Genomic DNA, 22,105 nt, shown 5'->3' on the forward strand with positions numbered 1-22,105 from the left:
ATCTATCTCCTTTTCTAGTCCTCATGACCTTTGGTCCTCTTCATAATATTTACCATTATCTGAAAAGATATCATTTACTATTTTTCCTTTACTTGTTTGTTGTATCTCTCCAATGACATGTATTTCCATGAGAGAAAGATTTTGTTATCACATTATCCACAGTGGCTAGAATAAGGCCTAGTAAACAGCAGAATGCTGCTGCTGCTGCTAAGTCACTTCAGTTGTGTCCGACTCTGTGCGACCCCATAGACGGCAGCCCACCAGGCTCCTCTGTCCACAGGATTCTCTAGGCAAGAATACTGGAGTGGGTTGCCATTTCCTTCTCCAAAACAGTAGAATAAAACCTAGTAAATACTATAAATAATAGATTAATATCTCCTAGACAAATGAGTGGAAATGAAAAAGCATTTTAGAAATGTAAACTGCTACTGAAATACAGTTAGTTGTTTTTCTTTTGGAGGGATGGAAATGACAGGAGAAAGGAAAGGCAGAAGTAAGATGTGGTAGGAGCAACACTGGCTAGAGTTTTGGGTTTGAATCCTTGCCAAGTGTCTTAAGTGCCTGAGAGCCTCAGGTTTCCATTTTCTAAAAGAAAGTTGTCAATATCTGGAAGGTTGCTCTAAGGATTGATAATGCAGAAAAAAAAAAAGTAAAAAATCAGTGAGAATCAATGCTGGTTCACTTGCCATATTTTCCTTTCTCATTGTAATGATTTATTACGTTTAAGATGTGCTATGCTTAGTCGCTCAGTCATGTCTTGACTCTTTGTGACTCCGGGGACTGTAACCCACCAGGCTCCTCTGTCCATGGGATTCTCCAGGCAAAAATACTGGAGTGGGTTGCCTTGCCTTCCTCTAGGGGATCTTCCTGATCCAGAGATCGAACCCAGGTCTGCACTGAAGGTGGATTCCTTACTGTCTGAGCCTCCAGGGAAGTCCAGGAAAACTGTATGTTTAAGACAGCTCTATCAATTAAAAGTTTTCAGAAGCTGAATTTAACTTAAAAGGAAACTTTCTATTTTTTATTTTTTTGGCTACCCCACGTAGCTTGCAAGATCAGAGTTCCCAGACCAGGCCATGGCAGTGAAAGCACAGAGTCCTAACCACTGGAATGCCAGGGAAAGTTTCTTATTTTGAAATAATTTTGTGTAAAAAAATAGTTACAAAGAGTTCAAATGTAAAAATGTATATGTAAAAAACAGTACAGAGAGTTCCCTACACACTTCACCTTAGAATTGAATTTTTTGAATTATGTATTTTTATAATTTTCCACTGGATAAAAGAGAAAAAGCAGATACCTCAAGGCCCTAAATAATACACCAGTAGCTTGAGAAAATAGTAGTTTCCAATATTCATTCTTAGGGAAGTGTTTATGAATTGGGAGAAATTTAGTTCAACATGTAAAACAGATTAAGAAAAAAAAAAAACCCTAAGAGATTATATAAACTAATAGTCAAAAACATCAAGTCCTTTTTTCCTCATTCCATGGGGACCTGCAGAATTGTTAGCACAGTCACAGTGTATCCATTTTAAACAAAGTCAAACTGTTTGCAAGTTTTCCTTGGATAGATTAACTTGATCCTTCTACAAACACAAATAGAAGGCAATACATCCCAAACATCCCCTGCTTTAAGAGGTGCTTGTAACACCAGTTCTATTCGGTTGCAGTGATGCATTCAAATACCACTAGATAAAGTAACTGCTCAGAACTGCTGACAAAATATGTGCTACTAAACAAACAGACAATCAGTTGTCCCAGGTTCTTAACCATTCATGCTGTCCAAACTCTTTGAAAAACCTCACTTCAACTACTGATAAAATCATTCACTCATCAATAGCTGTCTTCCAGTGACCTTTTATTAAGGGTATTAGGGAAATGAATAAAGTGTGACTGAAATGATGTCAATATAAACTATTTTATATGAGGTGATGTTTACATAGTAGCCAAAGCATATAGCTCAGCAGAATTCTCTTGAAAAATGATATTCATAATGTGAATAAAACAACTGTTGATAACATTAAAGGTTTTCAACATGTCTAAGAAAAATAAGGGTAAAAATAAATTAAAAAATTAATTTTTTAAAAAGAAAAATAAGGATATGTACCCAGAATTTTAAATTCATCAATTTTTAAAATTTAGCAGAGCACTTAAGACACATAGGAACAAAGAGTGGAATATATTCAAAGTATGTATGAATCCACAGGGGAGCAGAACTAACAGGACAATATATTTTGCAGACCTATAAAATTACAAGCTAATAACATACTGTTAACAAAATAAAAATGAGGATCAGATACCTTTTCTTCAGGTATACTGTAACGCACATTTTCCAAAAATACTGATGTATTTTCCACATTTGTATATCGTAAAAGAATATGAGCAAAGTCTTCTTCACTGATAGTATTCATCCCATTAGAGTAGGAAAGGAATTCTATTTCTAAAACTTCTGTTTGGAGGTTATCCATGAACCTATGACAAAAAATATGTAAGCAATGAATAAGATAAGTGAAGAGTGATAGTAACAGATGGTACTTAGCCTCTGAGGATTTTTGCTTCTTACTCTATAAAATGGGCACAACAACAATACCTTGCAGGGTAGTGATCAGACTTAAAGGAGTTAATGTGTCCTGACTAGTATTTACTATCGTAAACACTGTATACATGCTTATTATTACTTATTGTCACTGTGGCTTACTAAGACTAAGGAATTGGTAATATTCTTTCTTCTGAACACATAGGAAATAATCCAGATATCTAGACTTTTTTTTTTAAAAAAATCATTCAGTAACTTCCTATTATATTTATCAATATGACTACTGGTACACAGGCACTGATGGAAGTGGATATTTGTTATAGAGAGTATCTTTAGCTAAAATGAAAGCAGCAAAGAGGTGAGTGTCACTGCATTAGATGACTCCTTTCTCACTTTAGCATGTTAACATTTTTCAATACGAGTATAAAAATTAAGCTCACCTATAAAAATCTTCAAAGTTGAGCTCAGCTTTTCCTTTCTTCCCAAAAAAGTGTACAAGAAGTGTAGTATCTGTTACTAAGTTTGTAATGTCATCAGCACGCTTAAAAAAAAAATTACAATTTGAAAGTTAGTTACAGCAAAACAGAATAGGAATATCCAATATCCCCCAAAGAATGTAAATATATTAACATTAGAGTAAAAAGCATAAAGATGTATCAACACATGCCATTACAGTTAACAAGAAGTTCAAAATGTGAAAGCAGAATTATAGATGAAATTGATGTTTATCTTCAAAAAGCTTAAAGCTCTGATTATATAAGAAGTATTCAACCTCACATTGTGGTTTGAGTCTTTCAAGGCCCTTTATGTGACAATAAAGACACTAAAGTGTTAGTTACTCAGTTGTGTCTGACTGTTTGCAACCCCATGGACTGCAGCCCACCAGACTCCTCTGTCCATGGGATTCTCCAGGGCAAGGAGACTGGAGTGGGTTGCCATGTGTTCCTCCAGAGGATCTTCTTGACCCAGGGATCGAACCCAGGTCTCCAGCACTGCAGGCAGATTCTTTACTGTCTGTCACCAGGGAAGCCCCTATGTGACACTAGATTAGTATAATTTTTGAGTAGTGCTTAAAAGGCACTACTACTTTTACCAATAACTTTAGGTTGAGGAGGTAGACTGATGTAATGGAAAGAAGACAGGATTTGAAATCAGAAGACCTGAGCTTACTGACTTTTTTGATCATCGGCTTCCTTACCTGTAAAATGGGAAAAACCCTATCTGTGATAACCATTTTGAGGATAAAACTAGAATGTGAGTGTAAATGAAATATACAAATGTCCTTATTGGTAGTCATAAGATGCTTTGGACAAAAGCATTAAAACCTTTGGAGGGGGAGAAGATATCTCCTGTTAATTACAGACATTCTTCTGTGATTGTGCATAATCAACTCTAGTCAGTTTATTATCCAAGGAACAGCTTAACTTAGTAGGGGGAGGAAATATCAAGATATTGAGAAGCATGCCTAAATGGAGCATAAGAGTGGAGGCTCAAACTGATCAGAAGTCTGCAAGAAGGACTGGAGTTTCCATCTGCAGGCCAGAGGGATGGGATGTGGAAGGGGTCAGGATGGCTAAGAAGAGTAGCAGGGGACAGGTTTTAGAACAAGTTGCTACTTCACAAATACGCAGTAGTGTGATGAGTAAACAGGAATAATGAACTCAAGAGTCAGATTTCTGAGCTTTAAATCCTGACTTTTTCCCTCATTGGTTAAGTGGCCTTGGGGAAGTTAATCTCACTGAGGATATTATTATCTTCAGGAATAACAACAGTACTTACCCTAAAGGGTTGTCGTGAGGATTAGATAACCCATGTTAGTCAGCACTATCACTGGCATATTGTAAATGCTCAATAAATGTTAGCTATTATTATTCATTTCTGTCAAATCTGTATATTCCAAGAAGTTGAAAAAGGACTAGACAAGACAGGAAATAATGTTGGAACTTAATGCAAAAAAATATTTTTACATGGTACACTCTTACTTCTTTTGTGTTATTGAAACCACATATATTATACAGATCTAACAAAATGCCTTACAATGAGAGGATATAGGAACACTAAAAGTTAGTGAACTCAGATAACATAATTACGAATGTTTTCCTCTGGTGTTGTCATGTTCCTGACCTCGAGACATAATACACTGAAATGAGATGGCTTTGTTTCACACAGCTTTTAAATAATGACCTCATTCGGCCAGTTTTTCTCATGCCCATTGAGCAGAGCAAATCTTCATTTACAGTCTTTCATCATCAAAATCTTATTAGACTTAGGTTGCACTTATCCAGATAATCCAGATCCACAGAGGCATAAATAACAGTTGGACATTAGAGAGAAAAATTAGAAAATGGAAATGGTGAAAACCTTTTCCCCTCATTCAGTGAAACAGAGTACTGTTGGCAGTCATTGAAAACTATACCAGTGTCCTTGGTATCCTAACAGTGTTATATAACTTAAATCACAGGAGCACTGAGACAAAAATAGAGACTTTATCCCTTTGATTCTTGTGCTTATTGTTAAAATAAAATGAATTCAGGTGTTTTCATAACAAAGTAAAAAAAGAACCCCATGGGCCATTTACATGAAGAGCCATTATCTAACTCTGTTTTGACTAAAAATTACTTTAAATGACTTCATCAAAAATGAAATACATTAAAAAACCTGCATAAAATAAAAATGTCAAATTATTAAAGAGCTTTAAGAAATTCTTTCAATGTATTTTTATTGTTTATTATATGATAGTAATCTTATCAAGCTCTATTCAAGGGCTAGAGGAAACCTTCAAACTCTTGATATGCTAGTGAAGGTTTTAAATAATCTACTAAAACTTATTAAGGGTTAGTAATGTTTAAAGCAAATAAGAAAAAAATCTAAATTTCATCTGTAAAGCTCAAAACAGTTTGTGTAATTCCAGTACTCACAGACTGTATTCAACAGTTGCACAATAGATATATTGTACTATGAATTTATTATCTATTATTTTGGTTAGAAAGTGGTATAATTTTTATGAAAGTGGCATACTCAAATTTTCATTATCACAGGGTTTTACTATCATTGAAAAAATTTATGGTTAGAAACAGCTCTGAAATAAGTGTATGAGAAGCTAATCTCAAGTTTACCTACATTATGTAAAGAGACCTGCTTTACTCTCAATATTTACATTTTTAAATATAAAAGAAACAAAGAAATACAAATATATATAGATCTAAGCTTTCTTTCTGAACTAATTTGAATCCTGAAATACTATTAACAACTCAGTGTTACACTGGCATCAGTAATAACTGATAAGGAATTATAATGAGTTGGAATTTACAGCTAATTCTCAGTTTTCATTCCAATCCCAAAGAATGTTCAAACTACCGCACAACTGCACTCATCTCATATGCTAATAAAGTAATGCTCAAAATTCTTCAAGCTAGGCTTCAGCTACATGTGAACTGTGATGTTCAAGCTGGTTTTAGAAAAGGCAGAGGAACCAGAGATCAAATTGCCAACATCTGCTGGATCATTGAAAAAGCAAGAGAGTTCCAGAAAAACATCTACTTCTGCTTTATTGACTATGCCAAAGCCTTTGACAGTGTGGATCACAATAAACTGTGGAAAATTCTGAAAGAGATGGGAATACCAGACCCCCTGACCTGCCTCTTGAGAAACCTATATGCAGGGCAGGAAGCAACAGTTAGAACTGGACATGGAACCACAGACTGGTTCCAAATAGGAAAAGGAGTATGTCAAGGCTGTATATTGTCACCCTGCTTATTTAACTTATATGCAGAGTACATCTTGAGAAACGCTGGGCTGGAAGAAGCACAAGCTGGAATCAAGACTACTGGGAGAAATACCAATAACCTCAGATATGCAGATGACACCACCCTTATGGCAGAAAGTGAAGAGGAACTAAAAAGCCTCTTGATGAAAGTGAAAGAGGAGAGTGAAAAAGTTGGCTTAAAGCTCAACATTCAGAAAACTAAGATCATGGCATCCGGTCCCATCACTTCATGGGAAATAGATGGGGAAATAGTGGAAACAGTGTCAGACTTTATTTTGGGGGGCACCAAAATCATTGCAGATGGTGACTGCAGCCATGAAATTAAAAGATGCTTACTCTTTGGAAGGAAGTTATGACCAACCTAGATAGCATATTAAAAAGCAGAGACTTACTTTGGCAACAAAGGTCCATCTAGTCAAGGCTATGGTTTTTCCAGTGGTCATGTATGGATGTGAGAGTTGGACTGTGAAGAAAGCTGAGTGCTGAAAAATTGATGCTTTTGAACTGTGGTGTTGGAGAAGACTCTTGAGAGTTTCTTGGACTGCAAGGAGATCCAACCAGTCCATCCTAAAGGAGATCAGTCCTGGGTGTTCATTGGAAGGACTGATGCTGAAGCTGAAGCTCCAATACTTTGGCCACCTCATGCGAAGAGTTTACTCATTGGAAAAGACCCTGATGCTGGGAGGGATTGGGGGCAGGAGGAGAAGGGGACGACAGAGGATGGGATGGCTGGATGGCATCACTGACTCAATGGGCATGAGTTTGAGTAAACTCTGGGAGTTGGTGATGGACAGGGATGTCTGGTGTGCTGCGATTCATGGGGTCACAAAGAGTCAGACATGACTGAGCAACTGAACTGACTGAATTGAATGTTAGGAAGGTAGTAACAGAGATAATCCCTCAATAATTATTTTACCTGAAAACACAAGTTTGTTTTCTTTTCATTTTTCTTCGTACTTCCCTCCATCCAATTTATTTTCATGATGTTTTAATTAAATTAGCCGGCTTATAGCTGTGGACTGATTACAGTCAATGGTGTGCTAGTAAACTAGCTTGCAAAGGGGGAAAAAAGCCAGATTTGTGGTGTTTGCCAATGTCTAATACACTCCTATCACGGCCACTTTGAAGGTACCAATGGAGTGTCACAGAATGCTGGGTTGGGAAGAGATGTGCTGTAAAAGCCAGCCCCAGCACAAGTCTGAAAGAGCGATAAACATCTTCAAGAGATCCTATGTGAATCTTATATATAAGATCTTTGCGTCTATGTACGAGCCAACTGGTCTTCTGATATTAAACCTCCCAAGATTTAAATTAAAGCAGATTGTGTCTAACTGCAAGAATTTCTTTCTAGCAGAGTTAAATGAGATTAAAGAGGCTGGAGGCTGAGAGGCGAACAGTCCGTGGTGGCGAGAGAGCAAGACAGAACTGCAAATTTGAATCTGGGCATAGCTGGCTTGTAGGGACTCTAAGGACTAGTGTCCCCAGTTGCTCTTATTTTTAGGCACTGACTACTATGTACCTACATAAATAATTACAGAATTAAGCACTTCTAAAATATGTGTAAGTGGAATATCCATTAGCACTTTATGCCCCAAAATAGCTAGAATTTAAAAAGGTGATTTTTAAACATTAATAATTACTAGCCATAATCATCATATTTATATATTATATAAAGACTAAATATAGGGCAAAATGCTTTATTCTACTTGTTTTAGGATTTTAAAATTGAGCACAAGTGGCAAAATTAGCATTTCTAAGTGTCTACCATGCTCTCGAGATGTCAGTTGAATAACACTGTATATATGGGTAACAGAAGTCATATCTGATCCAGTTTACTTCTCTAGATATTTTTAATTGTAATTTTTAAAATCAAAACTTTAGAAAAAGAAATGAGAAGCCAACTTTAAAGACAAAAAGATAATGAAAAAATACATTTCTTGGTATTTACTGAAAAAGTCCTTTATGATAAGCTAGCCAGTCATCTCTAATAAAGTTCTTAAAAATTCTTAATAGGAAACATAGAACAGTATTCAATCTACAACACATAGCCCATCTTTTAAAATGACAAATTCCTATTAACGGGCAAAAAGAGAGTGGGGTGGTGGGAGCCGTCCGCCTGAGTGCAGCAAAAAGGTACATGTCTCTATGGAATTCAAAAACAATAATGAATGATGTAATGGTCGGTCTGCTTTTCATTTTCCATGCACTGGCAATCCTAACCAATGTCAAGGAAAAATGTTCCTCCCTTCCTGGACCGACTGCTCTTAGCACAATGCCCCCATGCCCACCCTTGGTAAGCTGCTCACTGTGAATAGTGGGAAATTGGACTGTTTAAATCTACTGTAACTCTAAAGCATTAGATATCTTTTACTAAGTTCATGTAACATTGACGTTTATAAGGTTAAAAGAGTCAGTTAAACTATAAATAGTATTTGCAAATTTCCTGAAAGTGATCCTAAAGTGAAAAATAATATTTCCTTTTAATTAGGTTGGAAAGTCAAGTTTTCTACAACAAGCAGGTAGATTTAGACAATTAAAGGTGACCTTGCAGCCCCTGCCAGCACAGCTGACATATTCAAATATACCAATTTATTTATAGGAATTATTGCTTTCCTGGAGAAAAGGGAAAATACAAAATACATTTTTGGTTTCATCACTGTGACTCTTAAAATGAAACAAGGACCAGATTAAGAAAGTGGCATGTGGTACCAGGACCTGGCTGAGGTTCGATTATACCTCTGCGAGGTCTGAGAAGAGTGCTTGGCTTGTGTTACGTCTCAGTGTATCCCAGTAGCTTCTGGAGACGAGTTCCTCAGCGTCTGTTTTAAGTACCTGTGGAAGTTTTTAAGAAGCACAACTGAAATCTAAAGAACAGTCCCAAACAATGATAATTTATACATCTAAATCTCTTCTAGCCAAACTTGGAAAGAAAACACATTAGCTTACCTTTTTTGTTTTCTGCTGCACACAACAGTATTGTATTACATCGCTGGTAAACCCAGGCCATTTTCAAAGCAGTAACGTACATAACCACTATTTCTAAGTACAGTGTGGCTTTGTCAAAAAATCACCTCCTTCACTCCACGGCCCATGCCCTTCTACTGAGACATACATCACTTCTAAGAAAGTGTTAAATAAAAATTTTATTCACACCTGTGTGAAGTAAATTCATTTGGAGGAGACTTTGGTAATTTTATAGCAACCTAGGAAAATTCTGCTTAACTTAAAAATGAATTGTTAGCTAGCATATGTTAGTGCATCAAAGAATCAAAATGACCACACCCATACGTTAGAGAAAATTTAGATTAATCCAAAACTTGTCACAAAGAAGTAGTGAGTTTCAGGCAAACCACTCAGAGCTAACCAAGGATTTGGTAAGTGTGTCTATGGTAAATAGATCAGGTACTTTCTGGTTTAATCCCAAGGACACAGCACCAGCTTCTACCTCAGCACAGGCTAGTCTGAAGGTGATAATCAAGATGAAGAAGTGTTGTCTAATCTTCATATGAACTGTAGAACTTCAAGCTTAACTTGGGCTGTATAAACAAAAGTAATTAAATCTGGTTTCTGTCAGAATTTATCAGGGAAGATTTCACAGATTCTCAGGCTTGGTCTTCTTTGGGTTACTGTGAGAAGAAAATGCTGCATAATGAACTTAGGAGTGAGTGGCTGATGATGAGAGAATTCTCATTTCTTGTGTGTGTTAATTTTCAAAAGTCCAGTGCCCCTAATGAAATTATAAGCATCTGGGAATTATTTCAAAGACCTATATTTTAATTCACTATTATGAACTAGAAAACACTGCCTACTGCCCATATTTTAATAAACTCTTAATAAAATGTTAATAATAAGGTATCATTGAGCAGGAGTCACTTATATAACATAGATGTATTTACTACCATAACAGGAAACATAGTAATATGGCAAGAGAGTGTGCTCATCACGCCCTTTAGCAACTAAATAAGCTTTTACCAAGCAAAATTAGCTGAGTAGAGAGCTAACACAGTTCTTTTTCTTTTCCATAGATATAATAGAACTTTGATAAATTGTTACTAGATTAAATACTCTGTCAAGTTATCTAAATATTTTGACTGTGGATATATTTTTAAACTGTAACTAGAAAGTTGGTATACAATAAAGAAAAGGATTGTTAAACCAATGAAACTAGAAAATAAGGCTTACTGCACAATTGTTAGGAGGATAACAGGAGATTTGTTTTGTGAAGCCAGGCCTCTCTCCTACTTTCAAACACTGGTCACCATCACCCCTCCCAGCCATCATACACAGACTTTGATGACATTAAAAATATTTACAACATATGAAAGGATAAAATTACTTTGAAAACCTATATTGACATGGATCGCTATAGGAAAAAATATATGTTCTGAGAATAGAAAAGAGAGAGAGGAGGAAGAAAGGAAGGAAAAGAGGAAGAGAGAGAGAAAGGAGGAAGCTAAGTGTGAAGAATTCAGGTACGGGAACCCTAACCCCCAAGGCGACGGCAGCAGGAGGAGGTGGGGCGTTTGGGAGGTGATTAGGTCATGAGGCCAGAGCCTGCAAGGAAGGGATTGGTGCCCTTAGCAAGGAGGCCTGAAAGACCTCCCTTCCCCTTCCACCACCCGAGGACACAGTGAGAAGGTGCCAGGAAGTAGGCTCTCAGCAACTACCACACTGAGGCTGCTGGCTTGCTGACCTTGGACTTCCATAGCTCTCAGAACTATGAAAAAATGATTATTCATCATAAGTCATCCACTTTATGGTATTTTTTTATATTGCAGCTCAAACAAAGACAGTAGGAAAGAAGGAAGGAAATAAAATGAGGGAGAATGGGAGGATAGAAGAAAGGAAGAAAAAAGGTGATTAGAGGGAAAAAAAGACTGATTTAGAGATGGGAATATACCACTGTGGGAAGCAGAACAGTGGTGCCCTAAGGTTGTTCATGCCCAGATAGGCAAATAAACTATATATATAGTATATTTGAGAAAGGTTATACCCAGAGATAACGCAAACTAGAGGAAAAAAAAAATCCCAAAATAGCAGCCCATAGAATTGGGCAGGAAACTGTCTTTGCTATTAGTGATATTTAAAAACACACACAGAAAAATATAAACAAAGAAAATTACATCTTTATAATTTGCGCCAATACGACAACTGTGCCCTGAGACACCATAGTCTGAGAACTGTAATTTAAAGTCACACGGTACTGCAGGTCTCTGCAGTGTATCACAGAAATATACCCCACACAAGTCTTCCTGGAAAACACACACCCTTAACCCAGTCCTGCAAGAATCACCACAGACACATTCCAACAAATTCATGCTCATAATATGAGACTGCATGCGTGATAAGTCGCTTCAGTCATATCGGACTCTTTGCAACACCATGGACTTGTAGCCTGCCAGGCTCCTCTGTCCATAGGATTCTCCAGGCAAGAATACTGGAGTGGGTTGCCATGCTCTTCCATGAAAGAACATAAGTCATCACAAGTAGGAACTAGCAGAAAAAAAGAAACAATAGAACCAGAGCTGCAGATTTCAGATACTGAAATGATTAAATATGGAACACAAAATAAGCTTAATAAATTTAAAGAATATGAAGTTGCATGTGACAGGTTTTTTTTTAGGAAAAACAGACTACTGAAAATTATTAGGGTGATCAGAAAAAGTAAAACTTCTAGAAATGAAAAACAAACCACTGAAATTTAACTGAATTGAACTATATACAGATAGAGAGAAAATCATTAAACTTAAAGGTAATATGAATAAACTATACAGAATGCAGTGTGAAAAGAAATAATGTGGCAAATTAAAGAGGAGTTGACAGACATGAAACATGAATATCTATGAAAGCTCTAGAAAGTCACAGTTGAGAAAATGGGAGAGAGGAAACATTCAGAGAGACACTGGCAGTGAACATTCAAGAAATAATGAAAGCAAACAATCCTCATATTTGAGAAGCCCAATAAATTTCACGATAAATAAAAGCAGAAAGATTGTAAGAAAATTGTAGAATACCAAAGGCAAAGAGAACCTTAAAAGCACCCAGAAAGAAAGCAGATTAACTACAAAAGAATAATTAGATTCAGAGTGGACTTTTCAATTTCAACAATAGAAGCCAGAAGACTAGAATGACATCACAATTTGCTGAGAACAAATGTCAATCTGTAATATACCTAATAAAATTATCTTTCAAAATAATGGCATGTATACATATATCAAATCATTATACACCTGAAGCTAATATAATATTAGATGCAAATTATGTCTCAATTAAAACAAACAAACAAATCCACAGAAATGGAAGAGACTGGTGGTTGCCAGAGGCAAGTGGCTGGAGGTGGGAGGGAACTGGGTGAAGGTGGTAAAAAGGTACAAACTACCAGGAATAAGATAAGTAAGTCTTGGGGATGTAATTAACATACAGCCTGTAACTATAGTTAACAATACTGTACAGTGTACTGGAAGCTGCTAAGACAATACATCTTAGTTTTCATCACAAGGAAAAAAAACTGTAACTATGTGATGGGACAGATGTCAAGTAGACTTACTGTGGTGATTATTTTGTGATAAATACATATATCAAATTATGTTATACACCGTAAACTGATACCATGTTATATGTCAATTATATTTCAATAAACTGGAAAAAAAAATAAGGGCAGAATAAAGAGATTTCCTGAGAGAGGGTTTAAAAAAATTATCAGAAGATCATCACTTGAGGATACACTTTGTGAATATAAGATAATAAGATTTAAGAAGGGGGAAATTAAAGAGGGAATTACTGAGAAAAGAATAGCAAATATATAAGTAATTTGAAACAAACATGGCTGATACATATTTTAGAAGTCTAACTTGGTGGATTAAAAAAGACAAGGGTAGATAGACGTTGTTTTAAGTACACATGACAGGAGCAGAAAGAATGGTACTAAAGAAATTCTAAACTCTATTTTTGAGAAAGAGAATAAAGATATGGTCCAATCTAAGACTTTATTATTTTAAGTATATTTACTAAAATTTCAATAACTACATAAAGAAAAGAAATACAGTGAATGTCTTCTAAACTAAAAATAAATCCAGGTAATACAAACAAAGGAGAAAAAAAAAAACAGTATATAGAAAGGTTAAAGTAAATCCAAATAGGTTAGTCATCACAGTAATATAAACTGAATTTCCAATTAAAAAGCCCATGTTATCCACCCAGAAAAAAGAAACTGATAAAGTACACAAGATACACTTAAAATAAGACGTATCCAAAATATAAGGAAAAAAATAGGTTGAAAATGATCAACCAGGCTTCTAGTAATGAGAAGCTAGAAAACAATGCCAATTTTCTCACTGAGAACAACTGAAAAAACTAGACAAAATATAATGTAGATGTCTCTTAAAGCATCTTAAAGACACTATCTGCCTTTTGTACTGTATTTTCAGGTACAAAAGCAATGGTGGGTAAAACTTCTGAAGCCTTAGTGCAATGAGAGCAGTGGGACCAAAGACCAAAGTCTTTACATTCTTCAGACACAGTCACAGTCTTCAGTTTCTTATACTCACATTAAAATAAAATTCACTTAAGAATATACTTGCTAAAGAACAGAAACCATAGTTTTGTTAAATTGATCTTTGAGCACACATCTTTTTAACATTCAGTGTGAAGGGAAGCAAGCATAAAGCACTTCTGCTAATGAAGTACTATGGCTGTCTGAGAAAAAACATCCAGGTGGTGATTTGTGTTGCAAGGTAAATTAGTCACTTTTTTCATGATCCTTCATTTTTACTTGAAAGAACAACTGATAAGACAAATCTATGGTTATTTAGACCTTGGTATATGGCAGACATCTTTTTGGAAAATGAACCCAGTAAGCCTGTCGCTTCAAGGGAAACAACTGATAGTATTTGTTGCCAAAACAATATACTGCAACAGACTGAATACAGAAGCATCTAAGAGAAACCGGCTGTCTTCTATTAAGTCAGATGTTAAAGAGATTTGAAATGACTGTAAAAATACTACTTTCCTCATTACATTTTTAAAGTTATTTTTCATAAAAAAGTTTATGATAACAAGTGAGTTTTTATTATTTTTAAATATACAAATAATTATTTTAAAATTTCTGAGTTTTAATTTCTAATATGGTAAATATAGATAAATATATCCAAAATATGAACAAAACTTCTTTGGATTCTCAATAATCTTCAACAATGTAAAGGGGTCCCGAGACCAAAACATTTGGGCACTGTAGCTTATAGTAATAAAAATGAATGAACTAGGACCATTCATTAGATTCAATAACGTAGATGAAGCTGACAATCATGATAATGAGTCAAAGAAGCAAGACACAGAAGAACTCATATAATACGATCTCATTTAATTGAAGATCAAAAGTGGGCAAAACCAAACTGTATCATTTAAGATACATAAAAAGGTTGTAAAATGACAAAGTAGTGACTGACATAAAGGTCATGATTGTGATTATCTTTTCCAGGAGAAGAAGGATTATGACTGGAGATATATGAAGGGGGTTCTTGGGGCATAGTAAAGGTAATGTTTAATTTCTTGATCTATATTATATAGTAAACTTCTATTATTTTTTATTTCATATTTACATTCTATCAGCAGTAAATTTCCAAACTAAAATATATATTTTAAAAAAATCAAGGAAAGCTTCATCATTACTAGAGGTAAAAATAGATAGTAAAAAACACAAAAAGGGAAAAGTCATATGTTAACAAAAATAAAGGTAGTATATTTGACAACTAAAATAGATTTTTAACACAAACACATTTCTAGAGATCTAGGGATAGTATTTAATCAAAGATTTAACTTGCTTAGATGATTTAAGTGATCTAAATATATTCCTATAGAGGCAATAACAAGGCTTAGAAATATATGAAATAAAACTGGAATTACAGGTAGAAATTAATAAGTCTATCTTAGGAATGTGTAATTTAACACACTATTTGACCAAACAAGTGGACAAAAAATTAGTAATGACAGAGATTTAAAACACATACTTAATATCATGCATATATTACATCCCTGTACCCCAAGTTGGAGAATACACATTATTTTCAAACAAAGATCATTTATGAATATTGGCATTGTTTTAGTCCATAAAACGAGTTCAATGCATGTTAAAAAATTATATAATAACTGGTACATTTTTGGACTCCAACGAAATTTGGATAATAATCTTTAAAAATTTGTCAAATATAAGGCATGTCAAAGTCATGCCTTGACTTTGCATTAGTGACCTCATGTTTGCATTATTTATTCTTCTGGATGTTTTACATTTCTTTTTATCACCATAGTAAGATAATCAAGAGTTGACTCTATAAATATGAAAAGTATTAGGATTGTTTGGAACAAAAAAGGCTATAATGTAACTATCTTCCAGAATAACAAAGAAGCATGTTCAATCTTACACTGTAGGAAGGGATAATCTGACAGAGTAGAGGCAAAATCTACCATAGGAATGATTAAATTTTGGAACTGGCTACTACAGACACCACAGAACCTCCATCTGTAATAGTAAAATCCAGAGGTACTGCATTTCCTGAAGGAACTTATTCCTAAAGGTAGAATCTGAGGTTATAATTAGTTCCATGAACTATACTGAACTTAGATACTTTATCACTCCAGTTGATCTACAGTTCTGGAAACTAGCAGATAATTGCCAACTAAGTCATAACATTATACTATTATATTTGTATGACATATATCACTGATATTTCATATAAATGTTCAGGCTTTTTTCTAATTTAAATCAGTTTTCCTTGTTTGGTTTGACTGTTTTTCAAAATAATCATTCCTTTCTGAGCAAAAATTTCCTATTAGTTTATACAACTTGAAAAATCATGTAATCCAGTGAAGACTGGATAATCAAATGACATCATGTTACATCACTTTATATGTATTTTATATTCTTAGATGGAAAAAAAAGATGTTTTAAGTAAAAAATATATATATAACCACAATAAAATGTAAATTACCTTCTTATTAAATAAGCAAGCATAATATAAATGAAACATGTAGTTTAAATCTGCTTCTCAATATTATTCTGTTAATGTCTAAGTAACTGTAATTTGTATATGTGGCTTAAACTAGAACCATATTAGTACCTGTTTCCTTTTAACAATACTACTCTGAAATGTATTATTTTAAAAAAATGCTTGTCTCTTAAATGAAAATTATTTATGAGTTTAAAGGAAATATATAAACTGCCACAGTTGGAAAAATGGCTCATGTAATGACAGATTAGAAAAATAAATAACAAAGTCATAATTATTATTAACATTTATTAAGTTTCACAGGGCATGTGGCATTAAAATCTTTGAGATTTCCATCTTTCAAATTCTTATATATTTTTGAAATAATTAACAGAGAAATCTTTTTAAAATTTTAAGAGAACAGTAGGCTTTATTTCATGGAAAACAGTGAATTTTGCAGAAAAATTTTAAAGTATCTTGTAAGGAATCAAAACAACTAGTCAGTCATAAGATTCCCATGGACTTGGTTTGTTTTCCAACCCATTCTAGGTCCATTCCTTGTGACTTAGATAAGATATTTTCGGTTTATTTTATGCTGCATCAGTCTTTAGTGTATACTTGAGTCTCAAAGAGAATTAGTTGTTATAGTATGGAATTTTTATTAAATATCAATTTCAGGAGGCACACAGCTAGAGTCTACACTATAGTGGAACCTTTCAGTAGGACAATCCTTAGTAGGTCACTGTAAATTCTAGAGTTTCTCTCAGGTGGATTTGTATAATTTGAGGGATCTGTCTAAGTGACTTAAGGACGCCAGGGAAAATCAAATGGACTGTGCCTTTTACATTCAGAAGAGACCATGGCCTATTCTCAGTTGTGTAGCAACTGGGCTAATCCATAAGCTATGACTTTCTGGGAGAAAGAAAAGAACAAAAGCGTAGCATGAGAAGAGTACATCTAGAAGATCATTTGCAAGAACTCCCAGCTTTTTCAGGAAAAGACAAGTTTGAAGATCATAATCCTCTTTGAGAAACAACATGATACAGTGATATACTGAACATATCAAGTGCAATTTTATACAAGACTTTTGTAGAGACTAAAGGCAGTAGGCAGGCATCAAAAGTTTTAGAAAAAAAAAATGGGGAGAAATACTGAGAACTAGCAAAAGTTTATCCATTAATATCTTTGGTTAAAATTAAGAAAAGACTGTACATCAGATGGAGAGATCTAGCTCTCAAAATACCTGTGTCCTGTAGGAGCAGAGCCTGAGAATCTGCTCCATAAACTGTACTTAACTCTTCAAACACCACTGAAAAATACAAAGGTCAATCACTCTGCCAGAGTTTTGGGTTCTTGTTCACTCACCTTCACTTTATTTTAATCTAAAGCTAAAGAGAAAAAATTGCTCTGTAAGTTTATAGTTTTCTTATAAGTCCAGGAAGGAAATAAAAACTGGGGGCTTGGTTTCACATTATTATATTCAATAAATTCCTAAACAGTCTCGATAGTAGATCTGGCTTTATAAAAGAAATAGCATTGTCAAGTATAACAGGTGAGGGCTATTTACATAAAGAACATTTAAAGGGTTGTACATACACTATTAGTAGGAGAATGGTATCCATAAAGTTGAAGACGCTGACATAGAGCACAAAGGGCCAAATGAAGTGTCACATTTCAGAATGAACCCAAGTATAGCAAAAGAAAAAAAAGAAAAAGACGACAAAATAATCAATTAGGAAGGGCAAATCATTATGCTACATTCTCTATAGAGCACGCACACAGTACAAGTGGGATAAATGTTAAAGATGAGTAGCAAAGTTTTTTAAATCTCGTATAATTAAACATTAAGTGAACCTGTGCTCATTTCAACCACTTTCACTATAACTTTTTGATGGAACTATTGCTTTGAATTAAACATGGTACTCCGAAGTACGCAGTTTTCCTGAGACATGCTTCAGCAATTCCATGTGCGATGAGGGGGCAGACCTCGATGCAGCAGCATGGCAGTGGGGATGGCATGAGACCTATGCTGGAATCCTGCTCAGCGCCTGTTAGTGCCGTGGACCCAGGCAACTTAATGAACCTCTCTGAGATGGTTTTCTCTTCTGTGCAAAGGTGTGAAGACTTACCTGAGAGAAATGTAATGAGGACTAAATGACAGTAACATGTATAATGGAGATAGTACAGACCTTAGCACACAGTAAGTGTCCCAAGAAATATTATGCTCATTTCTCTCTTCTGAAGCATAGTTCATTTTGATATGTAAATATTTTAAAATTTAGTCTTGCCTAATTTTTGATTTGGGGATGTACTATTCAGTTTAAAATGTTCTACTAACTAAAAGAGAATTTCATGTTTCACAATTAGCTAATCTTTTTGAGTATTTATTATATTTCATACCCTGTTAAGTGGCTACACGGTTTAACTCATTTAACCCCCATAATCATCATATGTGCTCATTACTCCTATTCTAGTACAAATGAAGAAACTGAGGCACAGAAAAATTTAAGGACCTGGTCCAAGGTCACAAGAGTAATGAATGGCAGAGCTAATAGTCAAAACTTGAAAATCTGACTCCTACAATGTCTAACATAATCTATATATTTTCACCATAAGCTAAATTTCAGTTGTTTCAAAACTCAAAAATCTCATCAGTTCAGATATGCATTGTTTAAAATGTGACAGCTATTAACAATGTTACCACTAATTATTACTATTATTGTAAAACATAGTAAAAAAATATTTGAAGAGAGCTGTACTGTCCTAGAGTGTTGCTTAGTTCAGAAGCTGAACTAAAGATTATTTCTGGATTGTTTTTAAGAAATAGTTCAGCTAGCTAAATTCTATAAGTGAGATTCCAGGAGCATTAATTGAACTCTAAGATAAATATCTCTGGGATACCTATGGAGATAGATCAGTGTGTCTTTAGCAAGCATTCGTTTCCATATAAGTAAGTGATAGAATACTTATGTTATTTTTATCTGTTCTTTAAAACAAGTCTCCTTCCCCATGTATTTGCTAGATAATGTTTCACTGATCTACGTATGTTCATATAAAATAACACAATTTAGGGTATACTGATATAATTTAGATTTCATAATTCAGATAGACTTTCCCTAAATAATCCAAGTTAATAAAGTTTTACTGTATTACTGTTATGAACTTATTTGCATTATATCATCAGTATTAAATTTACTTCACCTGGGATGCAATGAAGCTTTTTGTGCTGACATGGTAGCTTTTCCCAATGTGGGTTGTTTGCTATTATTATTCCCTTTCCTCTCTCCCTTTGTTACTCACTTAGGTATTTTAGTAAAGGTTACTGATTAGAATAGGATTGTTACTTTACTGGAAGATCCATAAGTCTTTTCTGGAATTAGTACAAATAAACAAACAATTAAATCTGTATCCACTGAAACACTATCTACTTTATCACTGAGGTATACCAAAAGATTCATTAACATAATTCAACCTCCTAAATGATATTTTATCAACAACTTGCCTATCCAGTCAATCACTGGCAATCCATCAAAGTTAAAATAATTGTTTACTCTTTTAGTATATTATCAATAGAGAGTGTCTCTACAAGTGTCTTCTATAATTTAGTCTATCGGGGAGGTTAAAAAAATACTGATAAACATACCATAGTCAAATATTCTGAGAAATAATAAACATTCATAATCCTGATACTCTGCTTTTATTAATATAAACACATACTTTGTAAATCTACTGGGATGAAAATGACACTCATCTGCTACAGATAACCCATGTTTAAAAAAACCTAATATATATGCTTGTAACAGTGAGAAAAATAAAAAGTGTTGCAACTCTTTGAAGTTAATTATTTGAATTCCAGATAAACCAATTAAACTATTTCACAGGGCCACTAATTTGCAAATGAAACAATTATCATTTACATACTAACAAAATTCACCATGTTTCTGCTATCTAAGTACCATAGGAAGAAATATGATACAGTAGGTAAAAGTATAGGTTTTGGAGCTGGCCAGCCATGGGTTCAAATCTTGGCTTTGCCATTTAATAGTTATGGAATTTTGGACAAGATACTAACCTTTCCAAGTGTCAGTTTTCTCATTTATAACTATAGATAATAAGGGAACTGTTTGGTAGATTAAAAGAGAAAATGCATGCAAAGCATCTAATATAATGCCTCATACTAAAGTCTTAGTACCTGTCTGTTATTTTTATTAAGTGAACCTGGGATGTTGTCAGGCTGAAATATTTACTTGGGACAAGCAAAAAGAAAACTAGAAGGAAAATGGAGGGAAATGTTGCTTAACTCTACCTTCAAAATAAAGTGAAACAATACTCTTCTCAGAAGAAGAATCTATAATACATATTTCTATGAATGCAAAAAAACATAGTATTTCCTTGTTTTTGCTTCAACATTCATATTATTATAGTACCACTAAATTTACTCACATGTATAATTAAATCTTTGCAATTCACCTTTAAATTTTTACATGCATAATGATCTGTATTAACCTATTATATGATATACCCTTCAAATCTCATGGATAACAACAATATGGATGAAAATGATTTAATGAATATGGTTATGGATACAGATGTTTAATATCAATACTTGATAGAAATATTGATATCAAAGCATATAAATACTGAAGTTTTTCTACATAAGAACTTTAGAAAGTTTTCAAGAAACAGATGCAAAGTTAAGGCTTTAATTACTATTTCTCAACATGCATAAAACAATTCTTACCTAGAAAACCCACCTGAAACCATTATAAATTATTCTTACCAGCATTGCACGCTTTTCTTCATCTCCTTTAGTTTCTCTCTTTTCATTTTTTTTCCTGAATATTTCCTGAAGCTGAAGAGAAAACCAATCAAAAATCAAATACCTGATAAGAGTTTCTGGGAACCTATCTAACACCCCATGCTAGATATATTCTAAGAACAAAGAAAATAATTAGCTTCATTACACCAGGAACATTAAAACTAGTATGAATACATTTTCTGATACCAGTTTTTTCCCTAAGAAAAAGGAAATAGAGCTTTTGGTCCACCATATAGTTTTACTTTATGATAGTATCTCCTATAGTTTAACTTTATTGCTAAGACACAAAGACATGGAGCCTGTGGCATATACATAAAAAGAGATGAAGCCTACTGAGGAATCAAGGACACTGGACCAGGAGTCAGGGGTCTAGGCTTGAGCCCATCTTCTGTCATAAGCCAATTTTATGGATGGGGACAGGTCCTCACTGGGCTCCAATTTGCTCATACATGAAATGAAGATGGACTGAATGACCTCTAAGGTCTCTTTCAGGTAATGGTAGGAACATGGGCTCTGCATGTCTAACCTTTTGAGCAAGTTACTCCAATCATTTAAGACTTGTTTTCCATATGGGGAATATGAATAATTTCTTACCTTAGGGCAATATTTTTTTTCTCTAGCTTTACTGAGATATAATTGATAGGTCTTATAAAAATAATGATGTGCAGAGTAAACATTACAAGCAATTACTCAGCACATTGCCTGTCACACAGTAACTTCTCAAGAAATGTTAGCTACTATTACACATGGGCTTCCCAGGTAGCTCAGTGGTAAAGAACCTGCCTGCCAATGCAGGAGACCCAGGAGACATGGGTTCAATCCCTGGGTTGGGAAGATCCCCTAGAGGAGGACGTGGTAACCCATTCCAGTATTCGAAGCCTGGGAAATTTCATGAACAGAGCCTGGTGGGGTCACAAAAGAGCCAGACACAGCAACTGAGCACACACACCCTATTACACATGGCATTATTTCCTGTTTAAAATCCTCTTTTACACATGGAAGCTTAA

At 34.5% G+C, this 22,105-nt stretch overlaps 1 protein-coding gene across 3 annotated transcripts in view; it reads right to left on the minus strand.

The window, feature by feature from the left end:
• The window catches only part of MICU3 (mitochondrial calcium uptake family member 3), an 83,749-nt gene that overhangs the window by 9,240 nt on the left and 52,404 nt on the right, over positions 1 to 22,105 (minus strand). For 2 of the 3 annotated variants that reach the window (XM_061134947.1, XM_061134944.1), the window contains 5 exons: positions 21,060 to 21,131; positions 17,876 to 17,914; positions 9,036 to 9,131; positions 2,974 to 3,074; positions 2,298 to 2,469 (listed from right to left, as the gene is read on the minus strand). In XM_061134947.1, coding sequence (XP_060990930.1) covers positions 2,298 to 2,469; positions 2,974 to 3,074; positions 9,036 to 9,131; positions 17,876 to 17,914; positions 21,060 to 21,131 — 480 coding nt within the window. The remainder of the gene's footprint in view (positions 1 to 2,297; positions 2,470 to 2,973; positions 3,075 to 9,035; positions 9,132 to 17,875; positions 17,915 to 21,059; positions 21,132 to 22,105) is intronic. The other variant, XM_061134946.1, reaches the window with a different exon arrangement.

Source organism: Dama dama, chromosome 32 (genome assembly GCF_033118175.1).
Source record: "Dama dama isolate Ldn47 chromosome 32, ASM3311817v1, whole genome shotgun sequence".
Lineage (NCBI taxonomy): Eukaryota > Metazoa > Chordata > Mammalia > Artiodactyla > Cervidae > Dama > Dama dama.